The 14,968-nt window shown below is 33.4% G+C and overlaps 2 protein-coding genes across 2 annotated transcripts; both read right to left on the reverse strand.

Annotated features, from left to right (window-relative positions):
• Positions 1-1,071: 1,071 nt before the first annotated feature.
• On the reverse strand, positions 1,072-6,183 carry LOC133329772 (uncharacterized). Its single transcript, XM_061538238.1, has 4 exons — positions 6,111-6,183; positions 1,871-2,086; positions 1,660-1,803; positions 1,072-1,592 (listed from the first exon to the last, which is right to left on the reverse strand). The coding sequence occupies exons 1-4, from the start codon at positions 6,181-6,183 to the stop codon at positions 1,072-1,074; spliced, it is 954 nt and encodes a 317-aa protein (XP_061394222.1).
• Positions 6,184-7,903: 1,720 nt separating this feature from the next.
• Positions 7,904-9,030, reverse strand: LOC133329774 (uncharacterized). The gene is made up of 4 exons (XM_061538239.1): positions 8,991-9,030; positions 8,703-8,918; positions 8,492-8,635; positions 7,904-8,424 (listed from the first exon to the last, which is right to left on the reverse strand). Exons 1-4 carry the CDS (start codon positions 9,028-9,030, stop codon positions 7,904-7,906), a joined length of 921 nt encoding a protein of 306 aa, XP_061394223.1.
• Positions 9,031-14,968: the final 5,938 nt, after the last annotated feature.

The raw sequence follows: 14,968 nt of genomic DNA on the forward strand, positions 1-14,968 counted from the left end.
AATTTTGCCCAACACTGCACTAGACTCTAGTGACTAGAGCCCTAACTTGAGACATTTCGATATGTGAGCTATATCTTTATCCGATCCGATTTTAAAGAAACCTAACACACTTTTCTCTACATTTAATTTCGCTCAATCGAACAAACGTAGGGTCTTTGGTGAACAATTTACATAAAATCGGACGAAAATATTTGTGGGAGTTATATAAAAACCTGATTCGATTCTATAAAAATGTATACACTTAATTTTAGGCTCAAAATGTTCTTTTCATTAGGACACCCATTGGCACTCTGGTTCACTATTATAAAATCGGTTGTCTCCAATTGTCTCCATACGATTGTCTCCAATTTCAATAGGATTCCTCCTAGGGCAAAATAAGTGGTCTGTACCAAATTTCGTCCCATTCTGACCATAAATGCGGCCTGTACTTTGTTTACAATTAACATAGACAGACGCATATGCATAACACGATTAAGAAAGGCATTCTATGAATATTCTCCATGGGTCTAACTCGTTTCTTTTTGCATATTGCGAACAGTGTGATGTAGGGTATAACATTAACATAATACAGTAATAATAACATACAGTGAAATCTCGATAATGTGGACACTCAAACTGCCATTAAGTATTGAACAAATCTGGGAATTAGCGATTGTCATGCATTATTTTTTGAATCATTCATTATGCCCAGTATACATGTTTGGGAAACTTTCGTTATATGCGGAAGTCTGTGTAAAAATTCAACTATTTTGATGATTAGTTATATACCGAATTCTTTAAACTGAGTATTCATTTCATCGAGTTTTGGCTGTATTTAAAAAAAAATAAATTTAATTTTTTATATACACTTTATTTTATCACATTGTTTTGGAATACATATAAACAAAGGTGAATCATAACAATATATATATATATATATACATTCATTTTGAGAAATAAATTCTTATTCGAAAAATGCGTTTTTGTATTTTTTTTTAATTTGGAATCGGAGGACAAATAAATTAGTAAAATTTCAAGTTTATAGTCCATAAATCAACAAATGAGTTCAACTTATTTTTTAATATCTACAAATTATTTTTTTGAAAAAGTTCTCTCCAATTTACCGTCAATAATCTCGATTAACGAACTTGTAGGTTTTATAACGACCTCATCTTGAACTTCGTGGTTGTGGTGGTGGCGATGAAGCTGACTGTTATCCCTTCGCCGACGGTATTCATTATCGTTCATTACACAATAGCAGGGTTTCCAGCTGGGAGTTGCCCTATAGCCGGACACATCATTTGGCCTATAGTTCTCATAATGTGAACGTTCTGTTGTCCAATATGTAGAACGAGGTATGTAACTATTCCAACCGTCCGATGAGCGATAAATGGAACTTCCCCCTCCACGTCCATCAGAAGATCCTACATAAACCGGAACGTTGCCGGGATAATATTCCTGATAATCTGGATAACGGCCTCGTCCTGAATGATCGTACGATCGACGTTCTGCAGAAAAATTGGGATTCCATTGCGATTTTGGATCAGTAGGTTTGCGGTTCTTGTGGGAACCCGAGCCTCCTCTTCCTTTGAAAATGGGAACACTTGCGTCTTCTATGCATGCCAACAAAGATTGACATTAAAATAAATATTGAAATAAATCTAATGACGGTAGTATTACCCTTATCATCGACATCATGTTCCCGACTTGTTTTATTGTCATGAGCATCGCCTCCAGCTGTGATTTCAAATGTTATGTCCGTATGGATACCAACACGTTTTTTATTTTTACCCAAATCGGTGATCTCAACACTTTCCTTGGATTCTACAAGATAAATAATTGTTAAATATCTGAAGAGATTACATTGTCTGTATATCTGATGGAATTTAACCTTTGGATGTTTGTCCATCGCCCGTATCAACAGTCACACGCACACCATGAATTTTGGGTCCAGTTTTGACTCCATCTTTATTGTCATTGTCATCCATTGCCTTGGCTTTTTCATTGTTGCGATCATCCGATCGTCCTTTTATGACCGGTACTGTAGAATTATTGTTGTCTTCGGTTTCACTTAAATCCAATTTAGGCGATACTTGATTTTGTTGTGCTGTAAATAGATGATCTACTTATTACACTGTACAAAAAATAGGAATACAACTTCAAATGTGGATTTTCTTAAATCAAACGTTGGCGCAATGTGTTGTTATTCCGTTTGCAACACCACGGACACCGCGTCTTAATTCCCTCTATATTAGAGTTCATAGCTCAGTTTTTCAATACGAGAGTATGAAATTTTCTCAAATCATAAAAAACCTACTAGTAGACAATTTTCAAAGATAGATTTAACTCTGGTATGGCGAGAATGCATTTGTTATTTTTTTAAGTTACTTTATTTACTGGACGTTAAATTTTTAAGTAAAATGCTAAGGCTCTGCAGAACATAGAAGTTAAAAGCTGAATTTTTGAAGACCCTAAAGATGGAGGATATTAACCCTTCTTTGCATACAGACCATTTGAAGATTTTTTCAAGCTTTTTGAAGATGGGTGTCTATTAAAAGACTAAATGTATGATCTTGAGATGCATATAAAAGCATTAGCATCATTGAGAATGAGGTTCAATTAGACAGAAAATAATGCATTTCCAGATCAAATGACATGTAAACGGATGTGGATGAACGTTGGTCAAAATTATGCAGATCACCTAAATACTTATGGTATCCCATAATATTGTGAAACAAAACAAATTAATTTGTGTCCAAATAATAATATTATTTTATTTTGTTAATTCTCATACAAAATAAACAATTTCCAGCATATTTTCTTTTTTGCTGATTAATAAATTTCAGTTCTAGATTTAGCACTTTTTTAAGATTTTCTTTATAGAATTTTTGCTTTATTTGGTATTTTGTGTTTTATCCCAAAATATTATTCCCCCTTGGGTTGAATGATTCCCCGAGTTGTACCATCTGATAATATTCCTATGTAAATCTTGTGAACATTTTAGCATATAATTAGTAGTAATTTAAAGCCGAAGAAATCCTCTCGGAAACACTTCTCCAGTCTATGTTCTCTGTCAATGTCCTCCTGGAGTAAATGTATACGTCCTAGAATGCAAATTCTCACACAAAAATCTTAGTCCATTCGACCATGCTTATTTTTAGACAAATGTCTTTCTCCATGTAAAATTTTTCGAGATCTTTCATGAAATATAAAGCTAGAAGAGGGTTAGGTATTTTTGAATGGAAGCCAAACAGATCTTCGACATGCAGTTGAAATTTAACGAATGGGTTTCGTATAGAATTAGAATTACTAAATATGAAATTACAATGAAAGCGGTAGAGATGTACATCTGAAACTTGGTATGTAGTTTTTTATTAACTATATAATGATGTGCAAAACTATTTTTGGAAATCAGTCGAGGACCGAATTTATTCGGTTGAACGTGTTATTTTAGTGTCATTGTAGTTTTTATACCCTTCACCACACTGTGGTACAGGGTATTATGTCTTTGTGCATATGTTTATAACAGGCAAAAGGAATCGAGATAGACACATGGTTCCTTTTGAGAATATGCATAGAATCACATTCTAAGACGATTTATGGATGTCCGTCCGTCCGTCTGTCCATGTTAAATTGTGAACAAAGTACAGGTCGCATTTTTATCCGATTTGGATGAAATTTGGCACAGCTCATTTATTTGGCCCAAGGACGAACCCTATTGAAATTGGGAAAAATCGGTTCAGATTTAGATATAGCTCCCATGTATATATATATATATATATATTCGTCCGATTTAAGGTAAATGGTGCACCAAAGTCCCTATATATCTTTCGATTTGCACGAACTTTGGCACAGCGTAATGAATTAAGCTTAGAATGATGTGTGCAAAGTTTTGTGAAAACCGGTTCAAATTATATATAGCTCCCATATATATTTTCGTCCGATTTCAGGTAAATGGTTGGTACACCATTTGTCTATATATCTTTCGATTTGCACGAAATTTGGCACAGCGTACTGAATTAAACCTAGAATGATGTGCTAAGTTTCGTGAAAATCGGTTAAGATTTAGATATAGCTCCCATATATATTTTCGTCCGATTTCAGGTCAATGGGGCATCAAAGTCCAAATATATATTTCGAAATCGGTTCAGATTTAGATATAGCTCCCATATATATTTTCGTCCGAATTCAGGTATATGGTGCACCAAGGTACCTATATATCTTTCGATTTGGATGAAATTTGGCACAACGTAATGAATTAAGCCTAGAATGATGTGTGCTAAGTTTCGTGAAAATCGGTTAAGATTTAGATATAGCTCCCATATATATTTTCGTCCGATTTCAGGTAAATGGGGCACCAAAGTCCAAATATATATTTCGATTTGTACAAAATTTGGCATAGGATACTGAATTGCGTCTAGAATGACATGTTCTAAGTTTCGAAAATTGTGCACTAAATACCCATAGCTAGGCCGATTGACACAACGTACTGAAATTAATATAAATAAATCTCTGCAAGTTCTCTTAAAATCGGTTAAGATTTAGATGTAGCATATCTTACATATATAATTTCGACCTATTCATGTCGATTGTACACCAAATAATCAAAAGGTGCCTGATTGATATTACATTTTAAACAGTGCAGCATACCGAATAGCGTGTGTAAAGTTTGCTTTAAATCTATTTACGAAATTTAGAATAGGTTGCAGAATGACATATGTTGGGATTGATGTTAGTCGATTTACTTATAGATAAATATCGCATATTTATGTTCGTTAAATTTCATGACAATGTTCCTTCGAAATGGCGTCGTCTGTTAGGATACATATGTATAATATACCCAAAATGGTGAAGGGTATCATATAGTCGGCCCAGTCCGACTTTACTACTTTCCTTACTGGTTTAATTTTATAGAAAGTATTCAGCGATCGTTGTCTTTCGTTAAACAATTTATTTGAAACAAACTAAAAAACAGTCATTTTCCAAAAGTGGATCACCTTTGGAAAGTTTTGTAGAAAGTTTGGTTTGATCGGATGCCCTGTTCGTATGACGTTCTAAAATGTATTTTCAGCATAATTTTGACGATTGTGTGGGGGATGTCCTAGAAGTAGTAGAACGATTGTCCCCATCTTGGAACTTCATATAAGTTTGAAAGAAATATTGCGATGTGCAAAATTTAGATCAAGTCGGAGTAACCATACGATTAATATTAGATAACCACATTTTTTTTCAAAATTTTGAATATTTTCGGGGGAGGTACCAGAAGGAATGAGCCAATGGGTCCCATCTTCGGACTTGTCCTAGGTTTGGTGAAGAAACAGGTTTTGCAAAGTTTGGTTTAAATCGTATAGTCCGTTCGCATGATATTATAAAGTGAATTTTAATAGAACAGATGATCATATGTACAATATCATGTCGATAGAAAAGAATGAAATCGGACTTAATTAAATATGTCATCTAAATAGATATTTGAACATATTTGAATCAACCCATACATATAAATCTATGAAAATGTCATGGCAATCATACAGACTTGGGTTCTTTGGTGTATCATTCATAGCAAAATTATGTATGACAGCTATACGTAAATCTGGACTGATTTGAGCAAACGAGGCACAGACGAAAATATATAAGGATTTTATCTACATCTAAACATATTTTACAAAATCAATTACACGCCATTCTGAACTGATTGTACTAAGACTTAACATACGTCATTCTAGACTCAATTCAATAATCTGTGCATATGAAAGAAAAATGTTCATTTCAATGCAACATTTAAATCTAATTTCTAAATCTAATTTCAGTTACGATTCCAATATACTTTAACACACGTCATTCTAGGGCTTTGGTGCACCATATACATAAATCGGACGAACATATATATGGGAGTTATATATAAAACTGAACGGATTTTCACGAAACTTAATATACGTCACTGTAGACTCAATACAGTACGGTATTTCAAATTTTGTCTGAATCGGATAATTTATCTGAGTTTAATGCTAAATACGGCCTAAATTTAAATCTGAACACATTTCAACAAAGATTTATACTAAACTTTGAACTCTGAAACATAGCATGTATCTTTAACTCTAATGGTATGCATAATTATTTCTGGAAGTTACTACATATTGTATCACAGTGAATGGCATTCTTCTCATGTTCATCATTATAGAATATAGCACCACTTTCAAAACACATTTTAGGTAAATTTGAATGAGAATGAGAATGAGCGATATCTACATCGTTTGAAAATACGATGAGTCAAACAATATTTTTTAATTCTTATTATCCAACCCTGATTCTAGTTCATAATAATTTATAGGTCGTAGATTTTCTGGGTTTATGTCATTGCTTGGAGCTGTGTGGTGAGTTATATCTTTTGGTTCTAATACGGATTAAAAGTGGAAAATAGTCAACGGTTGAATACAGCGACATCTAGCATTGAATAGTAAAAAATGAAAACGAAAGAGGTGATATAATCTTAGATAACCAGTAGTATGGTGAATAAATCAATAATGCCTGCTTACATTTGAGTTGGTGGAGTTTGCATGTAAAGCGGTTATCTGAAATTCGAATTACCCCTCCGTCATCTATTTGAAACTTATCGCGAAATATCTAAAACGGTTTTTTCACTGTGCAATCATTGTTTTTCCCATAGATAATTTATCTGTAATTTACAGAATACGATATGCAACATACAAAAGAAAATCACATACACTAGACCAGGGATGCTCGGCCATATACGCTACCGTAACTGAGGGTCGATGGGTAAACACATTTTCTCTTTCTTTCTCTTTTCGTCAGTCGTTTTTAATGGTGAATTCTCAGTTACGCTGGAACACACTTGATCTCAATTTAATTTTGCCCAACACTGCACTAGACTCTAGTGACTAGAGCCCTAACTTGAGACATTTCGATATGTGAGCTATATCTTTATCCGATCCGATTTTAAAGAAACCTAACACACTTTTCTCTACATTTAATTTCGCTCAATCGAACAAACGTAGGGTCTTTGGTGAACAATTTACATAAAATCGGACGAAAATATTTGTGGGAGTTATATAAAAACCTGATTCGATTCTATAAAAATGTATACACTTAATTTTAGGCTCAAAATGTTCTTTTCATTAGGACACCCATTGGCACTCTGGTTCACTATTGTAAAATCGGTGATACGATTGTCTCCAATTTCAATAGGATTCCTCCTAGGGCAAAATAAGTAGTCTGTACCAAATTTCATCCCATTCTGACCATAAATGCGGCCTGTACTTTGTTTACAATTAACATAGACAGACGCATATGCATAACACGATTAAGAAAGGCATTCTATGAATATTCTCCATGGGTCTAACTCGTTTCTGTTTGCATATTGCGAACAGTGTGATGTAGATTATAACATTAACATAATACAGTAATAATAACATACAGTGAAATCTCGATAATGTGGACACTCAAAATGCCATTAAGTATTGAAAAAATCAGGGAATTAGCGATTGTCATGCATTATTTTTTGAATCATTCATTATGCCCAGTATACATGTTTGAGGATATACTTTCGTTATATGCGGAAGTCTGTGTAAAAATTCAACTATTTTGATGATTAGTTATATACCGAATTCTTTAAACTGAGTATTCATTTCATCGAGTGTTGGCTGTATTTAAAAAAAATTAAATTTAATTTTTTATATACACTTTATTTTATCACATTGTTTTGGAATACATATAAACAAAGGTGAATCATAACAATATATATATATATATATATATACATTCATTTTGAGAAATAAATTCTTATTCGAAAAATGCGTTTTTGTATTTTTTTTAATTTGGAATCGGAGGACAAATAAATTAGTAAAATTGCAAGTTTATAGTCCATAAACCAACAAATGAGTTCAACTTATTTTTTAATATCTACAAATTATTTTTTTGAAAAAGTTCTCTCCAATTTACCGTCAATAATCTCGATTAACGAACTTGTAGGTTTTATAACGACCTCATCTTGAACTTCGTGGTTGTGGTGGTGGCGATGAAGCTGACTGTTATCCCTTCGCCGACGGTATTCATTATCGTTCATTACACAATAGCAGGGTTTCCAGCTGGGAGTTGCCCTATAGCCGGACACATCATTTGGCCTATAGTTCTCATAATGTGAACGTTCTGTTGTCCAATATGTAGAACGAGGTATGTAACTATTCCAACCGTCCGATGAGCGATAAATGGAACTTCCCCCTCCACGTCCATCAGAAGATCCTACATAAACCGGAACGTTGCCGGGATAATATTCCTGATAATCTGGATAACGGCCTCGTCCTGAATGATCGTACGATCGACGTTCTGCAGAAAAATTGGGATTCCATTGCGATTTTGGATCAGTAGGTTTGCGGTTCTTGTGGGAACCCGAGCCTCCTCTTCCTTTGAAAATGGGAACACTTGCGTCTTCTATGCATGCCAACAAAGATTGACATTAAAATAAATATTCAAATAAATCTAATGACGGTAGTATTACCCTTATCATCGACATCATGTTCCCGACTTGTTTTATTGTCATGAGCATCGCCTCCAGCTGTGATTTCAAATGTTATGTCCGTATGGATACCAACACGTTTTTTATTTTTACCCAAATCGGTGATCTCAACACTTTCCTTGGATTCTACAAGATAAATAATTGTTAAATATCTGAAGAGATTACATTGTCTGTATATCTGATGGAATTTAACCTTTGGATGTTTGTCCATCGCCCGTATCAACAGTCACACGCACACCATGAATTTTGGGTCCAGTTTTGACTCCATCTTTATTGTCATTGTCATCCATTGCCTTGGCTTTTTCATTGTTGCGATCATCCGATCGTCCTTTTATGACCGGTACTGTAGAATTATTGTTGTCTTCGGTTTCACTTAAATCCAATTTAGGCGATACTTGATTTTGTTGTGCTGTAAATAGATGATCTACTTATTACACTGTACAAAAAATAGGAATACAACTTCAAATGTGGATTTTCTTGCAAATCAAACGTTGGCGCAATGTGTTGTTATTCGGAAACATTTTTGCAACACCACGATATTTTGAAGGACACCGCGTCTTAATTCCCTCTATATTAGAGTTCATAGCTCAGTTTTTCAATACGAGAGTATGAAATTTTCTCAAATCATAAAAAACCTACTAGTAGACAATTTTCAAAGATAGATTTAACTCTGGTATGGCGAGAATGCATTTGTTATTTTTTTAAGTTACTTTATTTACTGGACGTTAAATTTTTAAGTAAAATGCTAAGGCTCTGCAGAACATAGAAGTTAAAAGCTGAATTTTTGAAGACCCTAAAGATGGAGGATATTAACCCTTCTTTGCATACAGACCATTTGAAGATTTTTTCAAGCTTTTTGAAGATGGGTGTCTATTAAAAGATTAAATGTATGATCTTGAGATGCATATAAAAGCATTAGCATCATTGAGAACGAGGTTCAATTAAACAGAAAATAATGCATTTCCAGATCAAATGACATGTAAACGGATGTGGATGAACGTTGGTCAAAATTATGCAGATCACCTAAATACTTATGGTATCCCATAATATTGTGAAACAAAACAAATTAATTTGTGTCCAAATAATAATATTATTTTATTTTGTTAATTCTCATACAAAATAAACAATTTCCAGCATATTTTCTTTTTTGCTGATTAATAAATTTCAGTTCTAGATTTAGCACTTTTTTAAGATTTTCTTTATAGAATTTTTGCTTTATTTGGTATTTTGTGTTTTATCCCAAAATATTATTCCCCCTTGGGTTGAATGATTCCCCGAGTTGTACCATCTGATAATATTCCTATGTAAATCTTGTGAACATTTTAGCATATAATTAGTAGTAATTTAAAGCCGAAGAAATCCTCTCGGAAACACTTCTCCAGTCTATGTTCTCTGTCAATGTCCTCCTGGAGTAAATGTATACGTCCTAGAATGCAAATTTTGTAAATTCTCACACAAAAATCTTAGTCCATTCGACCATGCTTATTTTTAGACAAATATCTTTCTCCATGTAAAATTTTTCGAGACCTTTCATGAAATATAAAGCTAGAAAAGGGTTAGGTTTTTTTGAATGGAAGCCAAACAGATCTTCGACATGCAGTTGAAATTTAACGAATGGGTTTCGTATAGAATAAGAATTACTAAATATGAAATTACAATGGAAGCGGTAGAGATGTTCATCTGAAACTTGGTATGTAGTTTTTTATTAACTATATAATGATGTGCAAAACTATTTTTGGAAATCAGTCGAGGACCGAATTTATTCGGTTGAACGTGTTATTTTAGTGTCATTGTAGTTTTTATACCCTTCACCACACTGTGGTACAGGGTATTATGTCTTTGTGCATATGTTTATAACAGGCAAAAGGAATCGAGATAGACACATGGTTCCTTTTGAGAATATGCATAGAATCACATTCTAAGACGATTTATGGATGTCCGTCCGTCCGTCTGTCCATGTTAAATTGTGAACAAAGTACAGGTCGCATTTTTATCCGATTTGGATGAAATTTGGCACAGCTCATTTATTTGGCCCAAGGACGAACCCTATTGAAATTGGGAAATTCGTTTCAGATTTAGATATAGCTCCCATATATATATATATATATATATATTCGTCCGATTTAAGGTAAATGGTGCACCAAAGTCCCTATATATCTTTCGATTTGCACGAACTTTGGCACAGCGTAATGAATTAAGCTTAGAATGATGTGTGCAAAGTTTTGTGAAAACCGGTTCAAATTATATATAGCTCCCATATATATTTTCGTCCGATTTCAGGTAAATGGTTGGTACACCATTTGTATATATATCTTTCGATTTGAACGAAATTTGGCACAGCGTACTGAATTAAACCTAGAATGATGTGCTAAGTTTCGTGAAAATCGGTTAAGATTTAGATATAGCTCCCATATATATTTTCGTCCGATTTCAGGTCAATGGGGCATCAAAGTCCAAATATATATTTCGAAATCGGTTCAGATTTAGATATAGCTCCCATATATATTTTCGTCCGAATTCAGGTATATGGTGCACCAAGGTACCTATATATCTTTCGATTTGGATGAAATTTGGCACAACGTAATGAATTAAGCCTAGAATGATGTGTGCTAAGTTTCGTGAAAATCGGTTAAGATTTAGATATAGCTCCCATATATATTTTCGTCCGATTTCAGGTAAATGGGGCACCAAAGTCCAAATATATATTTCGATTTGTACAAAATTTGGCATAGGATACTGAATTGCGTCTAGAATGACATGTTCTAAGTTTCGAAAATTGTGCACTAAATACCCATAGCTAGGCCGATTGACACAACGTACTGAAATTAATATAAATAAATCTCTGCAAGTTCTCTTAAAATCGGTTAAGATTTAGATGTAGCATATCTTACATATATAATTTCGACCTATTCATGTCGATTGTACACCAAATAATCAAAAGGTGCCTGATTGATATTACATTTTAAACAGTGCAGCATACCGAATAGCGTGTGTAAAGTTTGCTTTAAATCTATTTACGAAATTTAGAATAGGTTGCAGAATGACATATGTTGGGATTGATGTTAGTCGATTTACTTATAGATAAATATCGCATATTTATGTTCGTTAAATTTCATGACAATGTTCCTTCGAAATGGCGTCGTCTGTTAGGATACATATGTATAATATACCCAAAATGGTGAAGGGTATCATATAGTCGGCCCAGTCCGACTTTACTACTTTCCTTACTGGTTTAATTTTATAGAAAGTATTCAGCGATCGTTGTCTTTCGTTAAACAATTTATTTGAAACAAACTAAAAAACAGTCATTTTCCAAAAGTGGATCACCTTTGGAAAGTTTTGTAGAAAGTTTGGTTTGATCGGATGCCCTGTTCGTATGACGTTCTAAAATGTATTTTCAGCATAATTTTGACGATTGTGTGGGGGATGTCCTAGAAGTAGTAGAACGATTGTCCCCATCTTGGAACTTCATATAAGTTTGAAAGAAATATTGCGATGTGCAAAATTTAGATCAAGTCGGAGTAACCATACGATTAATATTAGATAACCACATTTTTTTCAAAATTTTGAATATTTTCGGGGGAGGTACCAGAAGGAATGAGCCAATGGGTCCCATCTTCGGACTTGTCCTAGGTTTGGTGAAGAAACAGGTTTTGCAAAGTTTGGTTTAAATCGTATAGTCCGTTCGCATGATATTATAAAGTGAATTTTAATAGAACAGATGATCATATGTACAATATCATGTCGATAGAAAAGAATGAAATCGGACTTAATTAAATATGTCATCTAAATAGATATTTGAACATATTTGAATCAACCCATACATATAAATCTATGAAAATGTCATGGCAATCATACAGACTTGGGTTCTTTGGTGTATCATTCATAGCAAAATTATGTATGACAGCTATACGTAAATCTGGACTGATTTGAGCAAACGAGGCACAGACGAAAATATATAAGGATTTTATCTACATCTAAACATATTTTACAAAATCAATTACACGCCATTCTGAACTGATTGTACTAAGACTTAACATACGTCATTCTAGACTCAATTCAATAATCTGTGCATATGAAAGAAAAATGTTCATTTCAATGCAACATTTAAATCTAATTTCTAAATCTAATTTCAGTTACGATTCCAATATACTTTAACACACGTCATTCTAGGGCTTTGGTGCACCATATACATAAATCGGACGAACATATATATGGGAGTTATATATAAAACTGAACGGATTTTCACGAAACTTAATATACGTCACTGTAGACTCAATACAGTACGGTATTTCAAATTTTGTCTGAATCGGATAATTTATCTGAGTTTAATGCTAAATACGGCCTAAATTTAAATCTGAACACATTTCAACAAAGATTTATACTAAACTTTGAACTCTGAAACATAGCATGTATCTTTAACTCTAATGGTATGCATAATTATTTCTGGAAGTTACTACATATTGTATCACAGTGAATGGCATTCTTCTCATGTTCATCATTATAGAATATAGCACCACTTTCAAAACACATTTTAGGTAAATTTCAAATTAAATATGTTGCATATGGTTTTAATTAGATGAGTTTATTGATGCACTAATGTTGTGTTTGTTCAGATAAAATTAAAATTACAATTTACAGGTTAATAGTGACAGCGTTTGATTATAGTTTGGGAAAATTCGTACAATAAGTGCATGATAATTTATTCTTTAATTTATTCTTTTATTATGTGTTAAATGAAACACTGCGATATTTCAAACTACTGCAATTTATATTACAAGGTTATATGACGCGATGTCTAAAGGGAGCTAATATTGATTACAAAGTGTAGGAATTACATAATATTTGAGGTTAACATTATATGTGGGATATGCCTAATCAATGACCGACATAACTCAATTTCGAACCCAAATACCGACAATTTGGGGGTACCCTTATATGGGGGCTACCCGAAAAAATGGACCTATATTTATAATTTGCTATGGAGTTGTTGGACATGACGGACATGTCATAGAATTCTACGCGGATCAAGATGATATATATTTTATAAGGTCGGAAACGATTATTTCGATGAGTTACAAAAGGAAAAAAAGAACTAATATACCCTCCATACTATGGTGGAGGGTAAAAAAAAAAATAAAAAATCCGAAACGAGATAGACACATGGTTCCTTTTGAGAATATGCATAGAATCACATTCTAAGTCGATTTATGCATGTCCGTCCGTCTGTCCCTTTATATCTTTCGATTTGCAAGAAATTTGGCATAGCGTACTGAATAAAGTCTAGAATTATGTGAGCTAAGTTTCGTGGAAATCGGTTCAGGTTTAGATATAGCTCATATATATATTTTCGTCCGATTTTATGTAAATGGTACACTAAAACCCCTATATATCTTTAGATTTGCACGAAATTTAGCATGAGGTACTGAATTAAGTCTAGGATGATGTGAGTTAAGTTTCGCGAAAATCGGTTCAGATTTATATATAGCTCACATATATATTTTCGTCCGATTTAAGGTAAATGTTGTACCAACGTCCCTATATATGTTTCGATTTTCACGAAATTTGTCATAACGTAATGAAAAAAGTCTAGAATTATGTGTGTTAAGGGGACCCCCCCCCCATTCTCGAGGTCAATTTTTTTTTTATTTAATTCGAATCTACACTAATTCAAGAATGTCCCAACAAAATTTCAAGTGAAAATCTCAAGAACTCTTGAAAATATAGTCGATTTATTGTGTCAGCATCAAGTGACGGCTAAAGGGCTTCTCAAACTTTAAACGCGTTTTTCTCTTTTGCGAATGGCGGGCACGATAACTCAAAAACTAATAACCCAATCGATTCCAAATTTTTACACATTTCTCTGTGAGTGTATAGGTATCGTATGAACTAGGATAAAGTCAATCGGTGAAGATCTTCCTTATTTTTTAACTTAGTTTTTGGTAAAAAATCGGCGATTTTCCAAAAATATTTTTTCAAAGGTCCGCCATTTTGTTAATTTTAGAGCGAAGTCAATATTCCTCGTTAATACGAGAGCCATACATGTACTCTTTCTAACACCGTTGCAATTTTCGGATTCCGATGTTACAGTGAGGAGTTATCATGCCCGCCATCAAAAATAAGGACTTTTCTTTAATTACAAAAAAAAAAACAACAACAACAAAACAATAACAAAAATGTTTTGTAAATTATTTTTCTTCTCTTTTGAATCTTCAAATATATATGTGCAAAGTTACAAACCTTAACAAGCATTTGTATTGATTTACCAGCCCATTGAAAATTTTGAAAAATTAAAATCGAGAATGGGTGGGGTTCCCTTAAGTTTCGTGAAAATCGGTTCAGATTTGGAAAGAGCTGTCACATATATGCACAAAACATACTGAAATTAGTACAACCTAACCTGTGACAAGTTTCGATGTAATCGGTATAGATTTCGATATAGCTTTTATATATATTTTC

The sequence above is a fragment of the Musca vetustissima genome, unplaced genomic scaffold (genome assembly GCF_032173495.1).
Source record: "Musca vetustissima isolate MV318-11 ecotype Yass unplaced genomic scaffold, APGP_CSIRO_Mvet_v1 utg12645, whole genome shotgun sequence".
NCBI classification, from domain to species: Eukaryota; Metazoa; Arthropoda; class Insecta; order Diptera; family Muscidae; genus Musca; species Musca vetustissima.